This window comes from Aythya marila, assembly GCF_965140915.1.
Source record: "Aythya marila genome assembly, chromosome: 2".
Lineage (NCBI taxonomy): Eukaryota > Metazoa > Chordata > Aves > Anseriformes > Anatidae > Aythya > Aythya marila.
In genome coordinates, this window is record NC_139043.1 from 149,025,010 (window position 1) to 149,050,595 (window position 25,586).

The following is a 25,586-nucleotide window of genomic DNA, read 5'->3' on the forward strand; positions in this document are numbered from 1 at the left end:
AAAGTACAAAAACTGTAATGCCAGAAGACTCTTCCTGTGCAACAAAAAACGTGCAATAGTAAATTCTGTAATTTGTATGCTCTTTGTTTTTTTTTTTCCACTATGGGATCAGCATTGTGAAATATTCCTGTTTCTACACGTGTGGCACATTGTGTGGCTAAATTTAGTGAATATCAAGGATAGTGTCTTGTTGCTAAATCCATACGAAGTTATTTTTGGTTTGCCTAATGACCAATCATACATAGCTTGAGTAGTTCAGAGATTTGCTAAATCTTCCATCTCTGAGGGCTGGAGTTGAATGCAGGTTTTGGATTTATTCAGCTTGAAACCACTAATTGTGGCCAGCAGGGTGAGGAGGGGGATTCTCCTCCTGTACTCTGCTCTCGTGAGACCCCACCTGGAGCCCTGCATTCAGCTGTGGAGTTCCCAGCACCAGAAGGACACGGACATACTAGAATGAGTCCAGAGCATAAGGATGCTCAGAGGGCTGGAGCACCTCGCCTGCGAAGACAGGCTGAGGGAGTTGGGGTTCTTCAGCCTGAAGAAGGCTCCGGGGAGACCTTATAAAAACCTTCCAGTGCCTAAAGGGGGCCTACAGGAAAGCTGGAGAGGGACTCGTTGTCAGGGGGTGTAGTGACAAGGGGGAATGGCTTTAAACTAAAAAGAGTGGAGATTTAGATTAGATATGAGAAGGAAATTCTTCACTGTGAGGGTGGTGAGGCATTGGAAGAGGCTGCCCAGAGAAGCTGTGGATGCCCCACCCCTGGAGGTGTTTAGGGCTGGGCTGGATGGGGCTTTGGGCAACCTGGGCTGGTGGGAGGTGTCCCTGCCCATGGCAGGGGGTTGGAACAGAATGATCTTTAAGGTTCCTACCAACCCAAGCCATTCTATGATCCTATGATCCTAGCATACATTGAAGAAGCATAAATTATTGGAATAAAGTCACCATATGGTAGTATGATTATTAGAAGTTTTAGGTATGTAAAACCAATATTGTGGACTTAAGTGCAAGGCTGTTTTTTAGAAGTCTTTGTTAGGAAAAACTATATTTCTTAAAGATGAACAGACCTGGTCCTGGATTTTCTCTGTTGAGTCATCTCTAATGAGACTTTATATTTTGCATTCTTTTGTTTATTAAATGATGTTAGCTTTGCTGTCCTTTATTTTTATTTTACCTCCCTGTCTCTCCAATATATTAGTCTTTTGATGCTTGGCTTGCTAATTTTTCCTTAAAGCTATCTTCAGTCTTATATTTTTGTCTCTAAACTATATTCTGGGTTTTGCTTCCTCCCTCATAATCAGTTTTCTCTTTCCAGGACAGTATACAATATTATGCTGGTTTATCCTCTCAGTTTTTGTCTGCTCACAGTGCTTGGAGTGACAGTTTTACTGCTGATGACCATTTAAACTTAGTGGCCATATAAAAAATACAGCAATAGAACTGCTGTAGCACAGTGGCATAATGGAATTATTACTGTGCACATGCTTAGAAAAAGGAGAATTCTGACTTTCGGCTGATGGTTGCTGAATTTCATAACCATAGTTCTGCATCCCCTTCTTGCTGGCATTTGGTAAACATGAGATTTCGGACTGTGGAGTGAGAGTGCCAGTGTTGTGTCTGCTGTGTCACTGCTGCAGCTTCAGGGCTTGTGTGCTTCAGCTCTTATCCCTACAAAGGGATCTCCCTGTCCTCTTTTCAAGGGTTTTTCCTTCAGTCTATTAAATACTTCCTATATCATCTTTTACTTCTATGCTGAAATGTTTCAGGTAACGTTGTCACTCATGCATTTCTTGTGTTAACTATAAATTGCCTTAGAAATTACAGAGCCAGGCTCTTTCCAGTGGTGCCCAGTGCCAGGACAGGAGGCAGTGGGCACGAAGTGAGACACAGCAGCTTCCACATGAACCTCAGGGAGTACTTCTCTGCTCTGCAGGTGACAGAGCACTGGCACAAGCTGCCCAGAGAGGTTGTGGGGTCTCTTCCTTGGAGATCTTTCGGAGATGGAAGTGTCATCAGTCAGGGCTCAGAGAAACTGTCTTGTGGCTGGCTTTGAACATGGCTTCAAGAAGAGAAAAGTTAAACCAGAATGCTAGTTTACCATAATGAAGTTCCTTAAACCCTAATGGCATCCTATTTTGACCTATGGGTTTTGCTTTCTGCTTTGATAAAATATGTTTCCAGTTTCACTGCTCTTTTTTGACTGTTGTCAACCTGCTTTATGCAGGTTGAAAGGAGGCTGATCACGTTGCTCCTCTGAAAGATATCCAATGGAGTTCTTTTCTTATCAGTGAAAAGATTTTTGTTAGTAGGGTGGGAAATGAGTCTGAAGTTTAAAGCTAAGATCTTGGTGTTGTTTTTTTAGCAAAACTATGTTAGGAGCTTGGAGAGATGGCTCTGAAAATATTTTGCATTTCTGAAATGTGTGGATGAGACAGATGCAACAAGATGTTTGACAGTCCATGCATTCTGATCTGAGAGTAAGATGTAGCTGAAGTAGTTGCAGTGATAACCTAGAAAATCAAAGTTTTCTTCTTTCTGCACTTTTGAGAAGTTTAGATGTTGGGAAGCTGTATGTATCAGTGCAGCTGAAAAACTAGGGCTGGAGAAATGAGTAAGCTGAAGGAGCAAATTGAGTTTGACACCCTTTAACTGCCCTTTCCCTTGTAGTTACCAGGAAAGAAGGAAAGTCTGGACTTTGTGAAAATGTCCATATTTAATTGGAACATAGTGTTAAACATTCCTTTATCAGCATCCTTAGTATTTAGGAGAGAAATATTTGAAATGGAAAATGTTGTCAGGGTTCCTGTATCTGTCAGATGCGTTTCTGGCTAATGGAATGTGCAGTAGCACTGGAAATTGGTTGCTCAAGCTCTGCCCTTTTATTATTGCTCAACAGCAGCATTTTGTTTGGAAAAACAGGTTGCATCTTAATGACAGTGGAAGGCAGCTGTCCTTTTGCTATGGCCTTTCTTTTCAATTCATTTTTTATTACCTTTATGCCATCCGTAACTTCCTCTATTTTACTATTATATTTGCTGTTTGAACACAAGAAATTGTTTCTTGTTTTGTTGTGGTACCCAGAATATAAACTCTGGAGAAAATTTGATAAACAAATTCATTTTTTTCATCAGATTCTTTGCACTTTTGAATCTCTTTCAATATTCTTGTTAAGGGTAGGAGGATCTGAATTCTGCCTCATTCCAGTTTTCTCTGCATTTCACAGTGGAAGTAAGGGAATCTAATGATTTTTGGTGGGGAAAATGTAGTAAGTTTGTGACTTGCTGCCCTACTACAGCTTTATTAAATAAATCACTTCGGTGAAACAGAAACGGACAGAATAGTAGTTGATGAAGTTAGAGAAATTCACCATTTTTTCCTTAAAATGTAATCTCAAATTTTATGGTTCCCAAATTAGAATCCAGGTTGCATCTTTGCCATGCCCCAAATTAGATGCCTCAGACTTGCAGCTCAGCCCTGGTAAGTTCTGCGGAGCACATACCATCTTTGCTGAGAGTAAGATCCATACCTCAACTGACATACTTATTTTAATGCATGCACAGTTGCAGAGAGATGACTACTAAAACATAGTTGATATGAATCAAATTTAATGGCAGCAATCACTGAAGCTGATCTACAAATTAATAAGTAGCTTACATTAGGTAGAAGTATTCTGTTGACCTCTGGGTTTGATCAGTTGCTCAGATTTGTCTGAAATCAATCAGTTTAATGAAACACTTCATATGTTAAAAGCAAAGGACGTACTCTTCAAACAATTTTATGTTCTACCTATCCCCAAGTTAACAAAAACTGCTACAGGCATTCGCTTCAAATAAACAAAGGTTTTAGAATTGTTAAAACACAAACTGCTAATGCCTGCTTCAGTCAGTGTGGGTGTTTCAGGTTTACATCTGCGATGAAGCTGATAATATCACTAATGTGTATAGATTGCTCTTAAACTCATAGTAGGATGGCATGTAGCTTAGTATTGTGACCTTTTTCAGGCTTGGGGATTTCCCAGTGCAAGGTGTTAATATAAATTCTTGAATGGTCATGTAAGTACTGATGTATGCATAAAGAAAAATAAACAGGGGGAAAAAAAAAAAGAAAAAAAGAAAAAAAAGAAAAAAATTCTGAATTTACCATTGTGCGTTTGTTGTTCAAGGTATCCATCTCGTATAGAGAAGATAGATTATGAGGAGGGGAAGATGTTAGTCCATTTTGAACGTTGGAGTCATCGCTACGATGAGTGGATTTACTGGGACAGCAACAGGTTACGACCCTTGGAGCGACCAGCATTAAGGAAAGAAGGGCTGAAAGATGATGAAGAATTTGTTGTAAGTGGCACATGTATTTTGTTTTTGACTCATTTTGGTAAGCTGTCCTACTTGATTTCCTGCGTTAAATCTGTCTAGCATGAAATGTTTAAGTCGTCTTTGGAAAAAAATCTAAAGGTTCAAAGTATTAATACCGTTTGTTTAAAATAGGATTTTAAACCTGGAGAAGAAGTCCTAGCTCGTTGGACAGACTGTCGATATTACCCAGCAAAGATAGAAGCAATTAATAAAGAGGGTATGTATTCATTTCTGGTCCACTGGTAAGGACTGTTTGCATGTGCTATACCATTGCTGTGGTCAACTTAGAAACAAAACAAACAAAAAAGCCAAACACAAAATCAACAATAAAAAGGTATGCATGTAAAGTTTTCCTCACTGCCTCAATATTCTGGTGAAAATGTTTCTATTCTGTCAAAGGTAATATGTTCATCTTTTATCCATCTGAGGTTAGAATATCGAAATTTATCCTGGAAGATTAAAATGCTCAATGCTTGTTCAGTGCTGGGCAAAACATCTTTTGCATAGTGCTATAGTTATAGTGTACTTGGTGCTGATTTGGGCTACTCTCGACAGATTTAAATTTTCTTAATTGTTTCAGGAAATGGTCTTTTTAAAGTTCAATTGATGAGGTAAAAATAATGAGAATTGGGAAGTGGAACAAATTAATTTATATGCAGTACTTCTTAATAGGGTAATATCTCTAGTGAACATAAGTAAAAGTCAGATGAGGATTTGATTGTGAATTGATTTTTTTACCTTAGTGTGGCAGCTTAAATATTACCTGATTCTTTCAATGAATTATGAGCAGAAGTGTTGTGTTAGCATAAACGTGGTTGAAAGTGTCTAAGTGGACAAAGAGTGGCAATGTAAAAGCAGGGTTTCATTGGGCTTGGGTCTTATTTTTCTTAAAATTCTTGATTAAGCCTGTAGATAACATTTAGTTACCTTTTTCATATAGTCTGCAAAGTATTTTGATAAAGCTTTTATAGTAATGAGTTGTCTGTTTCTCAACTACTCATAGTGATTCCATCAATCCTCTTCTAGGAACGTTCACAGTACAGTTCTATGATGGTGTTATTCGGTGTCTTAAGAGGATGCATATCAAATCTATGCCAGAGGATGCAAAAGGGCAGGTAAGAATATTAGGCGTCTTTTTGTTAGGTTTCATAGTGATTTTTTACATCTTGAGATCGTAAGAACGTTGTCTAGCACAACAAGTTTTAGATTAATATTTATTGTAGGGCCTGTACTGTCTTGCTTCACCATTTTATGGATGATATATCAGAGTGTGCTGCTCACATAGTCATGCCTTTATCTGATACGTCTAGCTGCTGTACACTCTGTTGCTGACTAATCTGTTCCCAGAGTTTTGTCTTGCATGGTTCACAAAAGCAGGGACATCCAGAGACATTCTCCTTTGTCTTGTGGCCTTTCAGGAAAAAAAAGCTTTTACTTGTCAGTGGTTTGTGCTGGTGATTTATTTTTTAATTATTTTTTACCCTCTTGTTTGCTACAGTGGTAGACTTTTGCCCACGTGTTCTTATTAACATGGCTGTTCAGTAATTTTTTTCCCCCGTATCAAAACGTTTAGGGGTTCTAACATAAATATTTCTTTATCTCTGAACAGTGCCCTGTCACTGTTGAAGGAGAAATGCTGAGCAGAAGCAGAAGAAGGCTGTGAAGCAGAGGATATGATTGAGTAACTAGGCATATCTTTACTCAAAAAAGAAAAACAGCATCAAAAACAGATGCATGCTTTCAGTGGAAATGATGTTGGGTTTATCTTGTGTTCTCATCTTTAATGAGAAATTAGTCCACTGAAACGATTTGAGATAAAAAAAAAATATATATATATAGAAAGATTGTTCTTATTTGCTCCCAACTTTCTTCAGACTATAACTTTTAACTTGAGGAATACAATTCAATATTTCATAATTACTCTTGTAACTATCTGTGTTTTGCTTACGTGATAAAAGCAGATAGATAATATAATTGGCCTGAAAATGTTTCTGTATTTCTGGCCTACCTGTTGCAGGTGGATGTATACTTGAGTTGATCATATCTACACAGAATATTGTAACATTGTGATGGCAACACTTGTACCATATAAAGTACTTTTCCTTAAAGAGATTAAACTGAAATCCATGGGCACGCTGCCACTGGTTTCTTGCTGTAGTGTTGCAATAACTACTGCAGCTCTATGTAAATATTAAAAATAATAATAATAATCAATATGATACTAAGTTAGGAAGCTAGAGTATTTCATTTTCCTTTATAAAAAGGCAAACATGGATAGTGTGGTTTTGACTGAACTAAAACAGTCCTTTGACAGTGATCAAGTCTTTTACTCGATCCTGCACTTTGTCCTAGGAGCCATGTGTAGTCCCAGGTTACTACCACTAGGCGTTTTCAGTTTAAAAAAACTTAAAATCAGTTTCTTACAGATGTTGATTAGCAACCGCTTTGGTGTCCAGACATGCTTAGTGTTAGTCCAGCTCATCTATTATCTCTAATTTTGCATAATGGTTGAAACTTACGGTGTCAGTCTCATGCATCTCAGTAGTAGATGGCTTCAGTGAAGACTTCAGACAGAATAAATGAGCTAAACTCATGCTTCTTAAGAAGGATTAAGAATTTTAAAAGCTATCTTGAAGTAAGAACAACACAAGGAAGCTTTCTGTACTGCTAGTTGATTGTAGTTCTAGTATTTTATTCTGCAAAATTCAAGGTAGGCATGAAGCTGTAGCTTTTGAAGGCAAAAGTAACTTTCCACAACGTCTATTTAATCATTGTGCTATGACAAAAATGTTTCTTTTGCGATATTTTTGTGGTATATAAGAAGATAAATGTGATCTAAGTTCTTTAAATTTAATAATCTGAAACCAAGTTTTGCCTAGGCTTAGAACTTTAATGAATGTTTTTGATTTTATGCATTACATATTTTTTAGATGACATTTACTGGAAATTATTTAGGTTTAAAAGAAAAAAATCAGGAATAGATTTTGATTTGGAACATAGTGGAGTTGGCAGACTCAACACTTCATGCTTAATGTAAACCTATGTTTTTTTGTCTTTTTCCAAAGAGAAGTTTCGTTTCAGGAGGCAAGCAGATGCTTAAGATACTACTTTAAGATGTAGAACATTAACAAGTCTAACAAATATAAGATCCATTTGGAATGTGTATGCTAAGCACGCAGAATTTGGATTAGATGGAGGAAAAGAGATAAGGACTATCAAATTCTTTGCAAGTAAATATTCGTGGTAGAATGTACTTATAAGAAGATATTAAAGATCCATTTTTATGTGAATATTACTCTTAAATATTTTAGTTCTTTGTCTAACCAAAAGTGTGTGACTGAACAGAACCAGAACAGGAACAGTGGTTATCCTCTTCAGAAGCAAATGCCTAAGCCAGCACACTTATTCTGTCAGTAATTTTAAGTGTGTTGGTGCCAGTAGTGGTATACTATTTTCAAAAGCAAGAAACCTAGTTTTATTTGAGCTTAGCATGTCTTAAAGTAAGAGTCTGTAAACACTAATGCTCATACGCCATTTTTAAGCTATAGTACATGTTTGTGTTTCATAAGACTTAGCTGTGAGGCTGGAAAGACAGTGTTTTCAAAGAAGAGTGGGAAGTATTTGTGTAGTTCCATGCAATGAGACTGTAGGTTGGTTTCTTCTGCAGAGAAGCTCAAATCTATTGAAATCACAGAATTGTGGATAAAGAAGCATAGAGAGGAAAATAAAAAAAAAAAAAAAAAAAAAAGATGGGAATATTAAGACTGCCCTTGTTAGAGCACATATAAAGTATTCAGATAACTTACTTTTTCTGTTTCATGTTTTTTGTTTTATCTTTGATGTAATTAGGCGCGCGAGAGGGAGCAGATAGCGCCGGAGCTGAGATTAGTGACGGAAATCGAACCAAAAGAAGTGAGTTTTGAGGAGGGGTTTGAAGGAGAGGGAGGGGACTTGGCACACAGGAAGAGGAAGCTGAGGAAAAAGCATGGATTTGCAATTGGGACAGAGGAAAAAAGAAGATATGACAGGAGACAATGTGAGCCAAGATCTAGGTGGGGCAGACCCTTTAGAATCTGAAAGGTGAGGGTAAGGAATCCAGTCTTGCTTTGGAATCAGCCAGTCAATAGGTTGATGGTGTTTTATGTATGTGTATGTATGAATGTGTGGCAGCTGGAAATTGTGGCGTGTCAGGAGAGGGAAAACAGCTGAATTTGTGGGACTACAGAGAAGGATACACCTAGGCTGTAGGTAGGCGAAGAGAGAGTGATGTATGTGAGTTGTTACTGGCACAAAGGTTGGATTTTAGAAGTGATTCTGTTTTTGAATTCCCGCTTTTGCAGGTTTAAGATTATGCAAGGGAATACTTTAAAATGCAAGTGTCCTAGCTAATTAATGTGCAAGGCTGTTGGGAAACTTCTACTAACGTATTTCTTGATTGTGCAATTTCTTGTGCTTTGATTCAGTGAATCTAATTAGTATAATGACAGTTTTTCTCATTAGCGATAAAGTACTGATTTTTCTTCTAACTACAGTGTCCCATTACTTCTCTCCTGCAGTTGTCTCAGCTTGCTTGAAAGATGAATCTTAGAATAAAAAAAAAGAAAATATAAGTTTTTCAAAAATATATGTAAGTGAAAAACATTTACTTGAGTGAGATACCATGGGAAATGGGAAATCAGGCTGGATGGTGCCGTTCCAAAACCATAGCCAGTAAAATGACAAAATCAGGACACCAGGGGCAAATAGAAAAAACTTTTTTTGGGAGGAGCTTATTTATTCATTTATAATATATATTCTTGTTTGGATCTTTGGCTTCGTGTATAACTGAAGGCTCCAGGAGCAAGTCCTGCTATTAAAATTTGGTGACTAGCGTGTGATATCTATTGTACATCATGTTCTGCTCTTGTGATTGACAGTAGTTGCTTTATGACAGCCTTGAGATAGATTTCAGAATGCACTCTGCTTTAGGCTCTCGCTGTTTGTTTTCTCTTAAAAAGTCTGAAAAAGATACTGCTTCAAGAAGATGTTTGTAATTACTGTGCTATTCAAAAGAAATGGTCACCTTAGCATCTCAGATGTTTAGGTAGTCCTAACAGGTGCAGCTCAGATGGAGTTCAAGGTTTAAAAAAAAAAAAAAAACAAACAAAAAAAAACCAGGAATTACCTGTGTCACTTCAGTGCTTATGTGTACTGCAGAGCCAAAATAAAAAATGAACCCACTGAGCTTCAGCCAGCTCTGAATCACAAAATTGAGGTTGGAGGGGACCTTTTGCGATCACCTTTTCCACTCCCCCTTTCAAGGTTCTCTCCACTGAGTTTAATCTTTAAATACTAACCTGTAAAAATACGTATCACCACAACTAATGTCTGCTGTGGCTTCTGAATGTTTAAGCTTTGTTTGTTTCATAGTTGTGTTCTGCCATCCTTTGTAAGCTCTGTGTCTTATGGAAAGTAACTGAACAATGAAATAAAAAAACTAAAGCCCTTCGTGTTGCACTAGAACAAAAGCAGGTTACTTAGCCAGTGTGGTCCTCGAAGCTTGAAATCTTCTTTGGAAAGTTTCTGATTTCAGTGTACGTTAGCTTGACTGGAAATGAAAGGACTCTTTAGAAGCTATTTTCATGCACTTTCATCGTAAGATCCAAGCTCCAACCATTTTACTGATCCTCTTCATCCCTTGGCCAGAGTACAGTGTAAGACTTCCACTCTCAGGTCTCCTAACTCCTCACCAGCACAAATAGCTCAATCGTTTTTTTGTCCTGCTGGATGGGCAAGGCTCTGGATGGACTGGAGCTAATGTGTGTGCTCTTTTTGCCTGGCCAAAAAAGAGGTATGTGTGTCTTTGAGTACGCAGCTGGCAGTTACGAGATGCTCTTTGTGGCTGGCATGTCACCAAATGGCTTTGGTAGCTGCCTGTTTTTTGCAAGCATTGCTAAAGTGCTTCCAAACTATTCTGCTACTATCTAGATTGAGTGTATGCATCTTGCATTGGCAGTTCAGTTGTGGAAGACTTTATTTTTGGAGGCATCGAACCTCCTGGTGTTTAAGCTTGACACAATGCATAACATGCAATGACGTACATATGAAGTTATGGCAAAGGAAGAACGTAACACAAGCAAAATTAATGCTTTTAGTAATTTGTGTTGTGCTCTCGTACATCAAAGAAGACAAAGAGACCTCAGTAGAACAGAAAAGTTACGTTGAAATGAGATTGATTTGCAAAAGTCAAGATGCTTTGGGTGCCTCATACGTTAACATAACAAGGAAACATTCCAGAGTAAAATGCGGTTAATTTAAAGTTGGAAGAAAAGTTCTACTATTTGTAAAACTCATGGGGAAAAAGACAAAAAATCCTTATCATTTTTTTATATTTGTCAGTGCAAATCTGAAAATGCTCTTGTAGCAATGTAGTAAATCATCAATGTTCAAGCTGCATTCATATGCATAATACTTACTGGTAGAGGATGAACATTGCTATTGATTTTCATTTCACGTCATTTCTCCATGGAAAAACTCTATACCTTGATGTTAAAATATTTCTACGAGTACTTTCGTAATGAAGATAAACACACAATTTTTGCAATCAGATTGATCCCTGACACTCAGGAGACACAGGACAGAAGTCTGATCACTTCAGACTCATGGAAAGAGCTGCCTGGGCCTTGGGGGTTCTCTCCATTGACTATAGGGTAACGACTTCATATACATGCTGGAAGGTAGATGAATTTGGACTGCAACTTCTGCTGTTCATTCGTTAGATGTTTGTGTATGGTCAGATAAGACATCATCCAAAATCATACTTTATTACCTTTAGAAATGGATTCTAAAATTCAGTTGTATTATAGCGCATTGAAATTACTGAATGAAACTTGTAATACAAAAAGAGCGCTGTCCACAGCTACTCTGCAAATGCAGATACAGTTAGTAAAGACTTGTCCTTGCTTTATCTGTGTAATTCAGGAAGAGCTCTGTCCAGTTCTGGAACTGGCTGGACTATGCTTTGAGTCAAGTTCAGTTTTGAATAACATAAATTAGAGCAACAATAGCAACGGTGTATTTCATACCAGGAGGTATCAGAAAAAGGGCAGTGTTTAGGGTGTGGGAGCTCCTGGGTTTCTAAAGCTATGATACACAAAATAGGTAGCAGAGAATGCCGGCAGCCAGTATTCCTATGCAATGTTCTTTTGAAGGTATTTTTCTTTTTGCTTTTTTATCTATGTGGCATATTGATATACTGATAAAACTTCAGGTTTATTTAGGCAATTTGGGAAGCTAATTTTTACCACTCCTTGAGTAGTAGCAATAATAAATTCAACTGTTCATGAACACTTCTAAATGAAGTTCCATGGGGTTTATAAGTATTTTCTATTGAAGTCTAAGACACTTTTTAATACTTATTAAACTATTTTTTCCTTTTTGGAGGATTGGATAGCTTTGGTCAAAGCTGCTGCTGCAGCAGCAGCCAAGAACAAAGCAGGAAGTAAACCTAGAACCAGCGCAAACAGCAATAAGGATAAAGAGGATCGAAAATGGCTAAAAGTTCCTTCAAAAAAGGAAGAAACCTCAACCTCTACAATCATGCAGGAAGTCCAAAAAAAGGAAGAGGAGCCTACATCTAGTGACACATTTGGTAAAAAGAGATTCTTTAAAAGATAAGGTTGATTTTTTTGGTACCATTGAGTTAGAGTTCACGTTTTTAACTTTGCAATAAAGTAATAACTAGTATTTCTAGAGGAGTATGTATCATTTATTAGTAGGATGCTAGGTATGATACCCAGTGTTAATCAGTTAAGAAATAATTTTTATCAGTTAACTCAAGTTAGGTCAGCACTTATCCCTTGCGCACAAATTCTGACTACCTCTAATGAGGACAACACAATCTTTTGAATGGCTTTGTGTGCTCTGGTTCACATACCTGGATCTTCTGTTACTTGTGAGAGAACCCTCAACACTGTTAAAAATAAATAAATAAATAAAAATCCAGTGTTGATCATTTATCCATATTCAGGAAAGGCTGAAATGATTTCTGGTTTGATAAGAATCTGTTTATTTTAAGTCTTTAATTACTACGTTTCTTACAAAAATGAGTAAAAATGACAAATCCACCTCTAATGAATCAGTGTATAATACTAAATCTTTAGAATATGCCAGTTTCAATTTTCTAATAGCTGTAAGGGTTCTTAATTCCAATATTCTAATTCTAATACCAGTTCTGAAATATTAAACATTTTGTGTTTGGTTGCATGTTAATGAAATGTGTGTTTTAGATTTCTCTTTATGTTTAAAAGTAGGATTTCCTGTAGTGGATGTTCCAAAGATGGCCTTTGTACAGGCAGAGAGCACGTTATCACACAAGAGGAAAAGTAATCTAGGAAACTCGTTTCAGGCAAAGAGAGCTCGTCTTAACAAGATCACTGGTAAAATATTTTTTGTTGTTGATATTTTTTTTGTGTGTTTTAATGTAGTTAAATACAAATGCTTCCATATAAGGTATTAAAGTAGATCCACAAAAGCATATCCACCTGGCAGGTATTCATCGGTCTTTTTACGTGTTTAGAATTTTAAAGTAATTACATAAAGTAATAAAAATCTACCTTGTTCATAAATTGAGAGTATGGTCTCTGACTTGAGCTGGTGTGTGTGATTTTAGCTTTATGAAAAGGTAACCATTTTGAACTTCTGAATTTCTTGAGTATGTGTATTTGTTTTGATTCCAGCCACACAATTTTCTGTACTATCGGGTGAATTTGGTGTTTGTACAAGTTCTTTAATGTTTTCTTGAGTTAACATAGCTCCACTGTAAATTAATTTTTTGGGGGGGTGGGGGGAGTGGGTGGAATAATCCATTTTGCCATAAAGTAAAACTATTGCTGATAAGTTTACGGTATGTTCTGTAAAAGTATGCAATGCTAACCTTCTAACTGAAGCAATGAAGAGCTAAAAAGTTTTGGTTTTGTGGTTTTCTTCAATGTCTAAGGCAAGCACTTTATTACTGAAAGGAATTAAAGGAAAACATATAGTTATAAAAATATTTTATACAACAGGAAATCAAATACTAGGTAATCTTTAAAATTTGAAAAATGATCTTTTTTCCAAAGTTCAATGGAAATCAACTTAAATACAGAAAAATTATATCAATTTGTGTGCCTCATTCCCTAGGCCTCTTCGTACGCAAAGTGTGTTTCCAGTATTGATTATGTCAGTACTTAGAGTGAGGTAATATCTTTGTGCCTGGGCTGGGAAAGTATCATAATACATTCAAAAACTAGGTGAAAAAATTGTGAAGCCTGTCTTAAGAGTGCCTCTTGGACAGATGGCAAGAAATGCATTCCAGTTTTTTTGAGTAAACAGTGTTTTGTGTGAAGTCTGACAAACTGTTCTACGCTTCAGGTGAGATTTAATTTTTTTGTTAGTTATGGCAAGCTCATTTATGTAAAAAGTTGTATTTAAAGAAATAAGGCAAAATTAACCTGGTTTACTAAACTAAGATGAGGGTGTTTTGTTTTTGTTTTTCTCAACTTGTTTTGGTTGATGCAACCTTTCACAGGTCAGCTGCTGAGGATATTTAGTCAGTTTCCTTATGAGTATGGTTCCATTTTAGTGTCTTTCAATCAATATTTTAAGCTGAAGGAGTAAATAAATTAAATGGCCCGATATGGAATGTGTAAAGGAAGTGGTCTTCAAAAAAACTCATATTCAGCCTCCAGAACTCCCTTTTCTGGAAGGCTTCTTATTTAGTACTGAGTTTAGTTAATGGATGCTTGATTGATCAGCCACATTTCTGTGCTCCTTTGCCCATATGGTGTAAATACTGAATCAAGTCCCAATTTAATTGCTGCCCTGAGCAGTAGAAGGCTATGTTATGTGCTAATGGTATATTACATTTTATCTCTCTCTCTTTTTTATCTCTAGAGAGAGAGGGATATACGGAATTACACAGCCCTGATAAATTTCCTTTCCATAGCCTTTGGAACATTAGTAGCAGAAGATACCAAAACTAGCTGAAACTTCTGTAGCTCTAGAAATGATATTTTTCTGTGCCAGTGGAAAGGTTTTCCTTTCCTAAGGAACATTGTGAGGAAAAATTGAAGTTTAATGGACTCATACAGACTGAAATTAATAATCAGAATACACCTTACTGCCGTGGACTTTATTAGTTCCAAAGCACTTCCTGTTTGTTGCCATGAAAGTGTACTCTTCTAGTTGATAATATTATTGTTGTATGAAAATGAACTAATTCTTTAATTACAAGATCAAATTTGTCATGCTTGGTAGTTACTCTGTGTAACTGTTCTCTAGTTACCACACTTCTGCAGTAATAGTGGTGTTTGTGTTTTTTTTTTTTTTTTTTTTTTTACTGTTGCTTATAATGGAGCATATTGAAGATGTGACTATTGGTGACTAAATTTTCTCTTGCCTACATGCTTATTTCCTGTGCTTGAATATCTGTACGTTGTCATTGATCTCTAGGATGAGCTTTAGTGTATGATTTGAAGGAAGGTTCTGGGTTATGCTGGCCTACCTATCAAAGTGGCTACAAAAGAATCATAAAACAGTAGCTGAAAGGAAAACATTCCTTACGCAGTGGCAATAACCCCAAGCATAGCTATAGGCTGGGAGAGGAATGGTTGGAGAGCAGCCAGGCAGAGAAGGACCTGGGAGTGATGGTGGATAGTCGGCTGAATATGAGCCAGCAGTGTGCTCAGGTGGCCAAGAAGGCCAATGGCATCCTGGCTTGTATCAGGAACAGTGTGACCAGCAGGGCTAGGGAGGTGATCGTCCCCCTGTACTCAGCTCTGGTGAGGCTGCACCTCGAGTACTGTGTTCAGTTTTGGGCCCCTCGCTACAAGAAGGACATGGAGGTGCTTGAGCGGGTGCAGAGAAGGGCAACGAAGCTGGTGAGGGGCCTGGAGAACAAGTCCTACGAGGAGCGGCTGAGGGAGCTGGGCTTGTTCAGCCTGGAGAAGAGGAGGCTCAGGGGCGACCTTATTGCTCTCTATAGGTACCTCAAGGGAGGCTGTAGCGAGGTGGGGGTTGGTCTGTTCTCCCACGTGCCTGGTGACAGGACGAGGGGGAATGGGCTTAAGTTGAGCCAGGGGAGTTTTAGGTTAGATGTTAGGAAGAACTTCTTCACTGAAAGGGTTGTGAGGCATTGGAACAGGCTGCCCAGGGAAGTGGTGGAGTCACCATCCCTGGAAGTCTTCAAAAGACGTTTAGATGTAGAGCTTAGGGATATGGTTTAGTGGCGACTGTTAGCGTTAGGTCAGAGGTTGGACTCGATGATCTTGAGGTCTCTTCCAACCTAGAAATTCTGTGATTCTGTGATTATGTGACTGCACTGGGAACATAGAGCAAATGAGGTGGCTGTAAGCAGCTGCTTGAAAGGAACTCTTTTTCTGGATTTAAATTTAAATTCAGCAGTTAGTATTTGTTGCAGGAGGTTCTCTCTGTCTGCCCCAAGGGCTGCATCAGTTCCTGGTGTTCTCTGTTCACTGTTTAATAAAATAAAATCGTTCCCTATGCTTCTTTTTCTTTCACTACTGAGGGAAATCACATTTCCCTAAGGCGAAGAAAATCTTCTGCTAAGCATGTATTAATGTCTTCTCTAATTAGTTTTTGCCTCTGGAGTGCTTGCTTCCACCTCTCCTGCTACTGTACTGATACCTAGAAGAACATCTGCAGTGAGAACAAAACACTTCTACCACCTTGTACTTTTTTTTTTGTACATGTTGTTACTGACCAGAGATGGTGAACTTGCAGTTAGTTCTGCTGCTCCAGAAGCTTTGGAGTTAATTGTTTTGTCATTGCACAGGCTTGCTGACTGGTTAGAGAGATGCCTGATAGGATAGAGAAGAAGGAAATAAGGGAAATACATTAACAAGTCTGACAATTTAGGTTGGTTTCATGGGTTTACTTGCTGGGCACCAAGCATCTAGCTAGAAATAAAAATGATCGTGTAATGTATGTGAGTCATTCTTGCTTTTGACACGTTTAAGCACTGTCAGACAGGAAACTGTCTTCAGATACATTGATATGGACAGTATTTTGATTCATCTAAGAAAGCTTTTAAAAGAATTAAGCAATAGTAGTTTTCTTAAAAACACATTTTTTATACTTTGGGTGTTTCTGTTAAGGCAGGCATAGAAATCAAAAAAAGACTGCATGAAAGGGAGCTAGTTACAAATGGTTTAGGATGTGTGTAGTACATCATGAAGGGTAATTATCTCTTTCTTTTTTTCTGGAAAGGTTATGAAATTTTTGTGAGGCCCAATGTTAAATCTTAACTGATAATGTTTGCATTAATATAATGGAGCTAAAAAGTTTCTACTTTGCAGTTAACTTACTTAGTGGTAAAGTCAATTGGTTTGCATCTCTTATTATACACACGGTGTTCTGAAAAGTTTACTTAAAACATAACTGCTTTTCAGCATGACTTCATGGAATGTAAAAAGTGAAGGAAAAAAAAGTGCCTTTTATTCTTGTGGAACACTAGGGAAAAAAAGTCCATAGAAATCAACGTGGTATTTCAGCAGAGAGCTAACACATTTCAGTGTCACGCACATTTCCTGAGAACCCTGGCTTCACTAGTGTGTAATTTCTCGGCCATTGTATTTTGTAAATTAATTTTGAGCATATCCAATTTTTCATGGAATGCAACAGAATTTCTTCCTTATCTCCCGTAGTCTTTCAGCTCAAGTTTGAGGACTTAAACCCTCCACCCCCCAATACTGATGTTCACAGGGATTATAATGGCAACTTCAATTTATATTCTTATTTTTCAGATGTTTAGCAGTTCTGCTTTGTCTTATGACATAGAATTTTCCACTTATAGTCAAATAATTGAAGTTAGTGTGTGAAGTAGAATTAGCTACCCCTATGCGTGTAGGGCTACAAAGATGGTGACGGGCCTAGAGAGGAAGACGTGAGGAGTGGCTGAGGTCACTGGGCCTGTTGAGCCTGGAAAAGAGGAGGCTGAGGGGAGGCCTCATCATGGCCTACAGTTTCCTCACAAGGGGGAGTGGAGTGGCAGGTGCCGATCCATTCTCTTTAGTCACCAGTGATAGGAACCATGGGAATGGTGTCAAGCTGAGGCAGGGGAGGTTTGGGCTGGGTCTCAGGAAGAGGTACTTCACTGAGAGGGTTCTTGTGCACTGGGACAGGCTCCCCAGGGACATAGTCACGGCACCAAGCCTGTCGGAGTTTAAGAAGCTTTTGGACACTGCTCTCAGACATATGGTCTGATTTTTTGGGTAGACCTGTGTGGTGTCAGGAGTTGGACTCAATGATCCTTCTGGGTCCCTTCCAGCTTGGGATATTCTATGATTCTAGCCAATGTAGCCAATTTTATTTTTAACCAGTTTTATTTCTAACAATTATTCTCATATTGATGTTAACTTCCCTTTTATCAGTAGTAGTGATACTGAATAGGAATTCGTTAAGGAAATAATCGTATGCTGATATATTTGTTCCCAATATGGTTTTTGCTACTGAGGTAACTTCAGAGCTCCACTGCCAAGAATATTAATTTGGAAACTGAATCTCTTGTTCTGTTCTAAGCAAGGTTTGCATGCATTTAATAGAGTTAAGTAGACGTAGTACAAATTCTGATGGGAATTTCTTAAAGACTGGAAAAGAGAGTGGTAGAAGAGGATTATAAATTATTTTGGTCTTTCAAAGTTTAAGTAACATAGCCTTGGTTTTAAAACTCGAGCGCTTGGGCTTTAAGTGGATGGTGAGATGTTATTTTTACAATTGATTGCTTTTCATCTTGCTCATGGAAGTGCCAGAGAAATACTTCATCATGTTAGCAACCTGTTTTCTTCTAATTAAAGCGTTTAGCCTTGTGTTGAGCTGTTTCGGGGAGAATTATGTTGTAGATACAAGCAGACCATATTTCTTGTCTCATAATTTTTCTCTGTTTTCCACAAATCCTTATTGCAAGTTTCTAACTAACATTTCTGCAATTTTTCTTCGAAGGTTTATTGGCATCCAAAGCCGTTGTTGCAGATGGTGCTGAAAAAAAGGAAGGCAACAAAGAAACAGCTCCAGTCCTGGAGCAGGTATGAAATGGTAGAGTTTGATTCTTTTGCAAGGTTCCCACTGGAGTGTGCCATGGAGATATAGTACTTACAACATTGAAATTTTCCCCTTCAGATACAATAGGGAACTGAAAATTGACCTTATGTTTACAATTCTGGCAGAGCCAGAAGTATGGAAGTTAATTGTCTCAAAATGCAGTGTTAATCTTAATTTTAGCAATGAGGTTCTGTTAGTTTTCTGCAACAAAAATAAGTGGGGCCTCCATGCAGCAAATGCTAGGAGGCCAGCATCCCGAGGTCCAGATTTGTAGCTGGAACCGTGACTAGCTTAGGAGAAGGCCCTTACACAAATTCAATTTGTGTTTGAAACAGGGTTTTTGACATCAAGTAGAACTTCTTTTATAAGAAGCTTATTTTATATTGTAAGAATTTGGTGTTGTAGGCTTGTATGTGTTTTATGAACTGCTCAATGAGCCATACATTTTGCAAGGGTGTGTATTTTAATAAATACAAAAAAGAAACATTTTAAATAATGTTAAGGGTCTGATTTTTAAACCTGCATATTTGCAGGACCTGAAAGCTGCCATTTTATCTTTGGCTTATTCCATTTTGTTCAGGCATTGCTTGACTCTGAGTTGTGCATTATCTTGCACATTAAAAGGGCTGAATGCCTAAGCATGGTAAAACAAGCTAAGGATGAACGGTAGTATTGATTCAGGACATCTTTGCTTTCCAATGGTTTTAAATCAGAGCCTTAATGTAGTTTTAATACAGCTTTTTTGTATTCATTTTCATTTTTCTTTAGAAGTAGTATTTGAATAAAATAGCCTTGCTGCCCGCACTTCTTAAAAGAGCACTTCTTTTCTTAAGCCCCGGCACACTCTGAATAGTCCCTACCCCAAAATTTATTTGATATTTTGGTTGTACTGGTTCTTTAGAGCTGATAACATAATTGCATTGCTGTGGTTTTTCCATTGATGCTGCATTGGATGCGAGTTTTGTCAATGGAACATGATTTTCTGTTTTTAATGCTGTCACCGTAATGGCTGTACGAGCCACTACGGTGCCAATGCATTGACTGATACTTTGCAGAAAGGTTTACAGTGTATTGACATGACATTCCATTTCTCAAATTTTTGCATATTAAATATGCTATGGTTTTACTGCTACTGTGTGTGATATCTTCAATGTGCAAAAAACTGTGAAATGGCTTACAGCATGTTGTTTTTTGGAAGAATCATTACAATGTAAATCTTAACATGCAGAATCCCATTAAGATGAATGGGACTTTGTGGTTTACATAGACTGTGTATGCAACAGTATAAACTACAGTGCATATTTACTAAAAAAAAAAAAAAAGAAAAAAAAAAAAGAAAAAAAAGAAAAAAAATTGTTACTTCTTAGACATAGTAACTCGGCTGTTTCTGTTTTGTTGATTAGATATTAAAAAAAAGGATGTCTGTCATTGTTTACATGCTAATGGTCTGAAAAATAATAATTTTTTGAAATACTGGTTAAGCTCTTTTAAAGAGGCATCAAAATCCAAAATGTCATATGCCTTCACTTCTAACTAACAAGAGAAACCTCATAAGCTTTCAAACGATTGAGGGGAGGAAAATTTGAGCATAAAGCTATTTTTTACTACGTTCCTGCCCAAATCCAAATTAAAATGGCCGAGTTATAAACCTCCCCAAAAGATTTTCCAATAGCAAAGCTGGCACCCCTTAATGAGAGGTTTTGTCTGCTACTGCTATAAAATTGAATGGGTAAAATGTCTTTTAGGGTTTTTTAATAATGTAATACGGAACATGGTAGAAATATTCAGGCCAATAGCCGAAAACTTACTTTGTTGATGGAAGTATATTTTATTTATATTTATATATATATTTTTAGTTTACAATTGTCTTAAACCCAAAACCTCAAACAATTAGTTGCAGATACAATAGTTTATTTAACTGTATTAGGGTATGTCATGTTATATTTTCTTTTGACCAAGATCTGCTTAGATGAATAACATTAATTCATTAAGGTTTTTAATGTTAATTTGTCCTGTTAAGAGGTTAAGCACCTTATCAAAATATTAATTTAATTTTTTTAATCTTGTTTAAATAACTTTGTAATTTGAAAGTAATGGATGCTGTAGTAATTAATGTCTTTCACATCTGTGAAGATGAACAATAAAATTGTTTATTTACAAGTTACGACTCTAATTAATTTCTGGTAATACCTCTCATAACCAGCATAGGTATACTCTTCAGTTCATGGAGTTTTTTATTTAAATGAATAAAACTGCACTTAATACATGTGTATTATGGAGTTATTCAAGGTAGAACTGATTTCTGCTGAATGGGACATTTTGCACTGGATCTTTACATGGTACTTGCAGCCAGCTATTGATACAGCATTCAGGGTTGCCCTTTTACATGCATCAAATGTGCACTTATGTTTGTTTCCGCTAGAACTCTCCATGTTCCAGTGGAAAGTGATTTTTTATTTAGAAAAACAAAACCAGACCAAAAGGCCTCAAATAATCAGAGATGTGACATTTCTTTTTAGCTTGGATAAACTGGTGTGCACATTCTAGAAATACCTTTCTACTTTGATAATTATGGCTTTATTAGATGATAATGTGCTGAGTGTTGTAACTGGGGTGAGAGAGGGGACAGGTTTAAGAAGTTAATGTACAGATACTTGCCTTTATTGGGCAAGTTGTGTAACACATGCACAGTTTATTCAGTAATGCAGAAAGTACTTCCTACTAAAAATCTACAATGCTAATGTCTGTCAATGCATGTGAATTGCCTAAAAATAATACTTAAATACGTATGCTAAGGGTGAAAATTAATAATTTTGGAAAGCTGCATCATATATTGATTTTTCTTCAAAACTGTTTTAACTCTATCTGCTCGTTTTTTTTTTTTTTTCCTCCTACAGTTAGCAATCTATTTAACCCTGTGGTGCTAGAAGTTGTGATTTCTTCATGTGTTTGCACAAGCATATAATGTGGTGAAATCCAGACTCCCAGCACTGAAAGGGGTTGTGTGAGAGTGTGTTCAGTATTTGGAAACTTTTTCTTGTTTTCAGACATTTCCTTAAGGGAGCATTGTCAACTTTTTTCAGATTCTTCTTTGTTTAAAATAGTTTTCATTTTGAAAGTTATCCCAAGGAACTGTTAAATTATTTGCTGTTACAATCATAGATTGGTGCATGTATTCCAGTTTATTATAGGTATTCTCCAAATTACACTGTGATAACGCATTTCATGGTCCCAGTATGCTGAAGATAAAAGGGACAAGCTAAAATGACTTTGAATTTTAAAATGAGAATTCACAGAAATAGTTTTATATTCAGTCTTTCTGCAGGTATTTCAAATAGTAAGGAATGAGGGTGTTCTGAATACTGAAAAGAATTGATAATGCTCCTTTAAAAACAAAAGTTTAATGTGATGCATTTTAAATATTTTTTATTTGTACTGAAAATAACATTTCTTTAAAATGTATTTTGAATACTAAAGTTGCTTTAAAACGATCAAAATAGAATACAAGAACTACAGTGAAGAAACTGAAATAAAAGTATCAATTTTTTATTATTTATTCAGGAGATTTCACCTAAACCACAAAGTCAGAAAAAAAATGAAGCTGATATTAGCAGTTCTGCCAACATTCAGAAACCTGCACTGTTATCCTCAACTTTGTCTTCAGGAAAGGCTCGCAGCAAGAAATGCAAACAAGAATCTGGAGATTCTTCTGGGTGTATAAAGCCCCCTAAATCACCACTTTCCCCAGAATTAATACAAGTCGAGGATTTGACGCTGGTCTCTCAGCTTCCTTCTTCTGTGATAAATAAAACTAGTGAGCACAGACATTTTAAAAAACATACCGTAATTACTTTTAAGAGATATACATAAAATAACTTTTGGTTGTAAATGGATATTGCATTTAAAAATGAATCTGCTTTTAAAATAGGAAAAAAAAAAAAAAAGTCAAAATGGGAGAATTAGGGGTAGCTCACTATTTTTAAAAAGTCAAGTTAGATAATAAGGCATATGAATTTCTCTAAAAGAAATAATACATTTATGTATGAGTTACAGCTTTTAATGGTTGACTGACTTCCCCTCTAGCATAAATCTCCACATTAGTGTTAGGAGCGATACAGGGAAAAGTCGAACCTCTCTTCTGAAGGGCCTGATTCATTAAAAAGAAAAGACATACACTTGGGTTGTGGATCTTTCCTTCTCTGAGAAATGTTGCCTTCGGCAGACTGATGTGCTATACCTGTTGGCGGTGACATTCTTCACCTTTTGTGTTATTTCCCAGAAAATATAATATGAAAGCAATGATGTGCTCAATATCTGGGGTGGGAAAGTACATAACTGAGTTTTCATTGCCTCAGAAATACGTATGCATCAGTTGCATCGATTTGCAAAGTACTAGAATACTGTTCATCAGAACAGGGAAAGATTTACGATGCCTCCTTCAATATGCTAATTTTTGTGGATGTTGAAATATTTCTCTAATTTCTTAGAGACGGTTTTACTGCTTAGGGTCAGACCTTGTTCTTCAGGCAACAAACAGCCTATTTTACACTAAATGATGAGTCAAGAGTTAAAATAAGTACGGGCTATAGGAAGTCAAAATCTTCGTACCTCTTTTGCTTTAGGACAGTGATTTAAGAATGGAAGACTATACCTGCATCATATGTTTTCCTTAACATTCATTTGATGTTTTCCCTTATGAGAATAGTTTCTCCTAATCTTTTCTCACAGATAGCTTTAAGTGAATGGGAGAGAAAGGTGTACGAGTTCAGCCATCTATTTATTCAGGGAACATTTGTTTAAATTGTATCTCTAGTTGCCCCACACATTACTGTGACATGTCTTTCCCCTTCTCCTTCCCCTCTTTCCCTCAAGATGGTAAGTAGTTTTCTTTGAGGATGTTCTTAGCATTATATTTGGATAAAGAACCAATTTAAAATTTGGTTACTTAAGTTTAGATCTTGTTAGTGTTGTCTTTCAATCTTTGGCTTCCAAGTCTTTACTACCTCTGAGAGAAATTTAAGTCTTGTCTTTTGTGTCTTTATTTTTAAAGTTGTGAACCTTTTACTTGAAAAAATGGTTAAAGAAAAAGAGAGAATAGTGATTTACGGTGTAATGACTTGAATGTGTCTTTTCCAAGGCAAATGTCTGTAAAGCTTTACTAAAGTGAAGAAGTTTAGGGGAGTGTGTTTTTTTTGTTTTTAATGAATCAGGCCCATATTATCCTATATCAATCCCCCCATTCTTTTTTGTTTGTTTTTGTTTGTGTGAGATTTTTGAGCCTTCTTACTATGCCATGCATTGGCAATGAACATTTTAAAGATAGTTGGGGTATTGATATCAGGTCAGGAGAGGGGTTATAAAATGAACCACTGCTTTTGCTTTTTTATTTAAGCTTTATGTTACTAGTATCCGTGACTTTTAGATCTTTTAATTGTGGTCGTTTGTTCTGTTTACTGTAAAATCCTGTTGCTCAGTTCCTTTATAAGCCTACTCTCATGGTTTCTATGGGGGAGTTGCTTATGGTAAATACACCGTTTGCCTAAAACAATAGTCTTTATTAGTGGGGAAGTAGACGCCCTATTAATGATGAATAAGCAAAAAGCAGAATCATGTCTCAAGCATAACCTTTTTCTGGTAGTCACAGTTTTTAATTACTTTTAACAGTCCTGCTGTGATTACCAGTTCTGCAGATAAGAGCTATTTAAAGCACTTCCCATCTTTAGAACTCTAAAATACTGCGGTAAGATGATCGTATCTCTCTATGCTTCATGAACATTGAAAGATCTCTTTTTAGGTCCATCACAACCACTGAATTCCCCTAGATCCTACAAACATAGTCAACGGAGAAGAAGATCACAACGTTTAGCCACTTGCTCGTTGCCTGATGATTCTGTAGAAAAAGTTTCTTCTCCCTCTTCAGTTACTGATGGAAAAGTGTTCTCCATCAGTGCTCAAAACCAACAGTCATCAAAATTGGAGGGTAATGTATCTTAATCTAATAAAGAACTGCCCAAGAGAAATTGAATCATGAAAATTAGACCTTTCATGGTTTTCATCTAATGGGACGTTTTGACTTATTGTCGCTAAAGCTGAATGCTGTTCGTATGTTATGTTACACTGCAACCCAAACTGTTGTTTGTTGGGCCTTTGTACCTTTTTTAATATTACATTCTTTCTTTTGTGTAGTACCCGATGTTGCTCATATGTCACTTGAGAAGCGTGGACCCTGTCTCCCTCTTGATTTAAGCCGTAGTTCGGAAGTTTCAGCACCATTATCCACAGAATCCACTTTCCGTAATGAATACCCCAGTAAAGACAAGGAAGATATTCAGATGATTACATATCTTTCTTCCAAAGCAGTAACTGATGGAAGAGTAGCTACAACAGCGTCAGGTAAAAAGATCCAGTGTACAACCAGTTAGGCTTACAGTTGCAGGGTTAAAACATGCATGTGTTCAGTCACACAAAAAGAGGGGATAAACTTTCTTTCTGCAAGCTTGCAAACCTCTTGCAAGCTCTTCCTGGGGTCCATCCATCTGGATATTCTTTGTCTTCCACTATCTTTGAGCTGCTTTAGCACTTTTTCCTAACATGCCTTAAAGTAGATCTGATTTAACTCTACAGAGGAAGTATAGAATATAATATGTAGTATTTCTTTCTAAAATATTTTCTATTGTTAAAACTTGTAAAAAAATATATATATAAAAATAAAATATTAATAATTATATGTAATACAGTTGTTTACTAACATACTAATATATACTAAATATATACATACTCATTTATGTTGTGGCTTCAGCTTTAAATACAGTAGAGTTTTCAGAGGTAGTCTTTATTTTCTACTTTTGCTTCTCTTTGTAGTAGAAATTTTGTCATTTTCCTGCTAGGAGATATTAATTGAAAATATGTCTGGAAAATCCTCTAAAGTTTATATAAATTTGGCACACCTTTGTAGAGTCCAATGCTGTAACAAAGGGCTACATCTCTCTTTAGCAATTTAGTGGGCACTGTGGTTTATTCAAATCACTTAGGTTAAGAGATTTGAGAAGGGATTGCATTGTGAGTTGCAGACCCTAAAAATGAGTCCTTTCATCCAGTGTGTTAGGTATCCATATGTTTTTTTCATAAACAAGCCTCTTACATGGGTGAGTATGATA

The 25,586-nt window shown here is 36.7% G+C and overlaps 1 protein-coding gene across 9 annotated transcripts in view; it reads left to right on the forward strand.

Annotated features, from left to right (window-relative positions):
• The window catches only part of PHF20L1 (PHD finger protein 20 like 1), a gene marked incomplete at its 3' end in the record, with an annotated part of 62,606 nt that overhangs the window by 5,964 nt on the left and 31,056 nt on the right, over nucleotides 1-25,586 (forward strand). For 4 of the 9 annotated variants that reach the window (XM_082753164.1, XM_082753162.1, XM_082753167.1 and 1 more), the window contains exons 3-12: nucleotides 4,164-4,335; nucleotides 4,486-4,570; nucleotides 5,380-5,468; nucleotides 8,203-8,265; nucleotides 11,776-11,983; nucleotides 12,642-12,770; nucleotides 18,331-18,413; nucleotides 21,991-22,243; nucleotides 24,224-24,409; nucleotides 24,616-24,822. In XM_082753164.1, the coding sequence (XP_082609290.1) occupies nucleotides 4,164-4,335; nucleotides 4,486-4,570; nucleotides 5,380-5,468; nucleotides 8,203-8,265; nucleotides 11,776-11,983; nucleotides 12,642-12,770; nucleotides 18,331-18,413; nucleotides 21,991-22,243; nucleotides 24,224-24,409; nucleotides 24,616-24,822 (1,475 nt within the window). Of the gene's footprint in view, nucleotides 1-4,163; nucleotides 4,336-4,485; nucleotides 4,571-5,379; nucleotides 5,469-8,202; nucleotides 8,266-11,775; nucleotides 11,984-12,641; nucleotides 12,771-18,330; nucleotides 18,420-21,990; nucleotides 22,244-24,223; nucleotides 24,410-24,615; nucleotides 24,823-25,586 lie in introns of those variants that run through there. The other 5 variants (XM_082753170.1, XM_082753166.1, XM_082753163.1 and 2 more) reach the window with 4 other exon arrangements.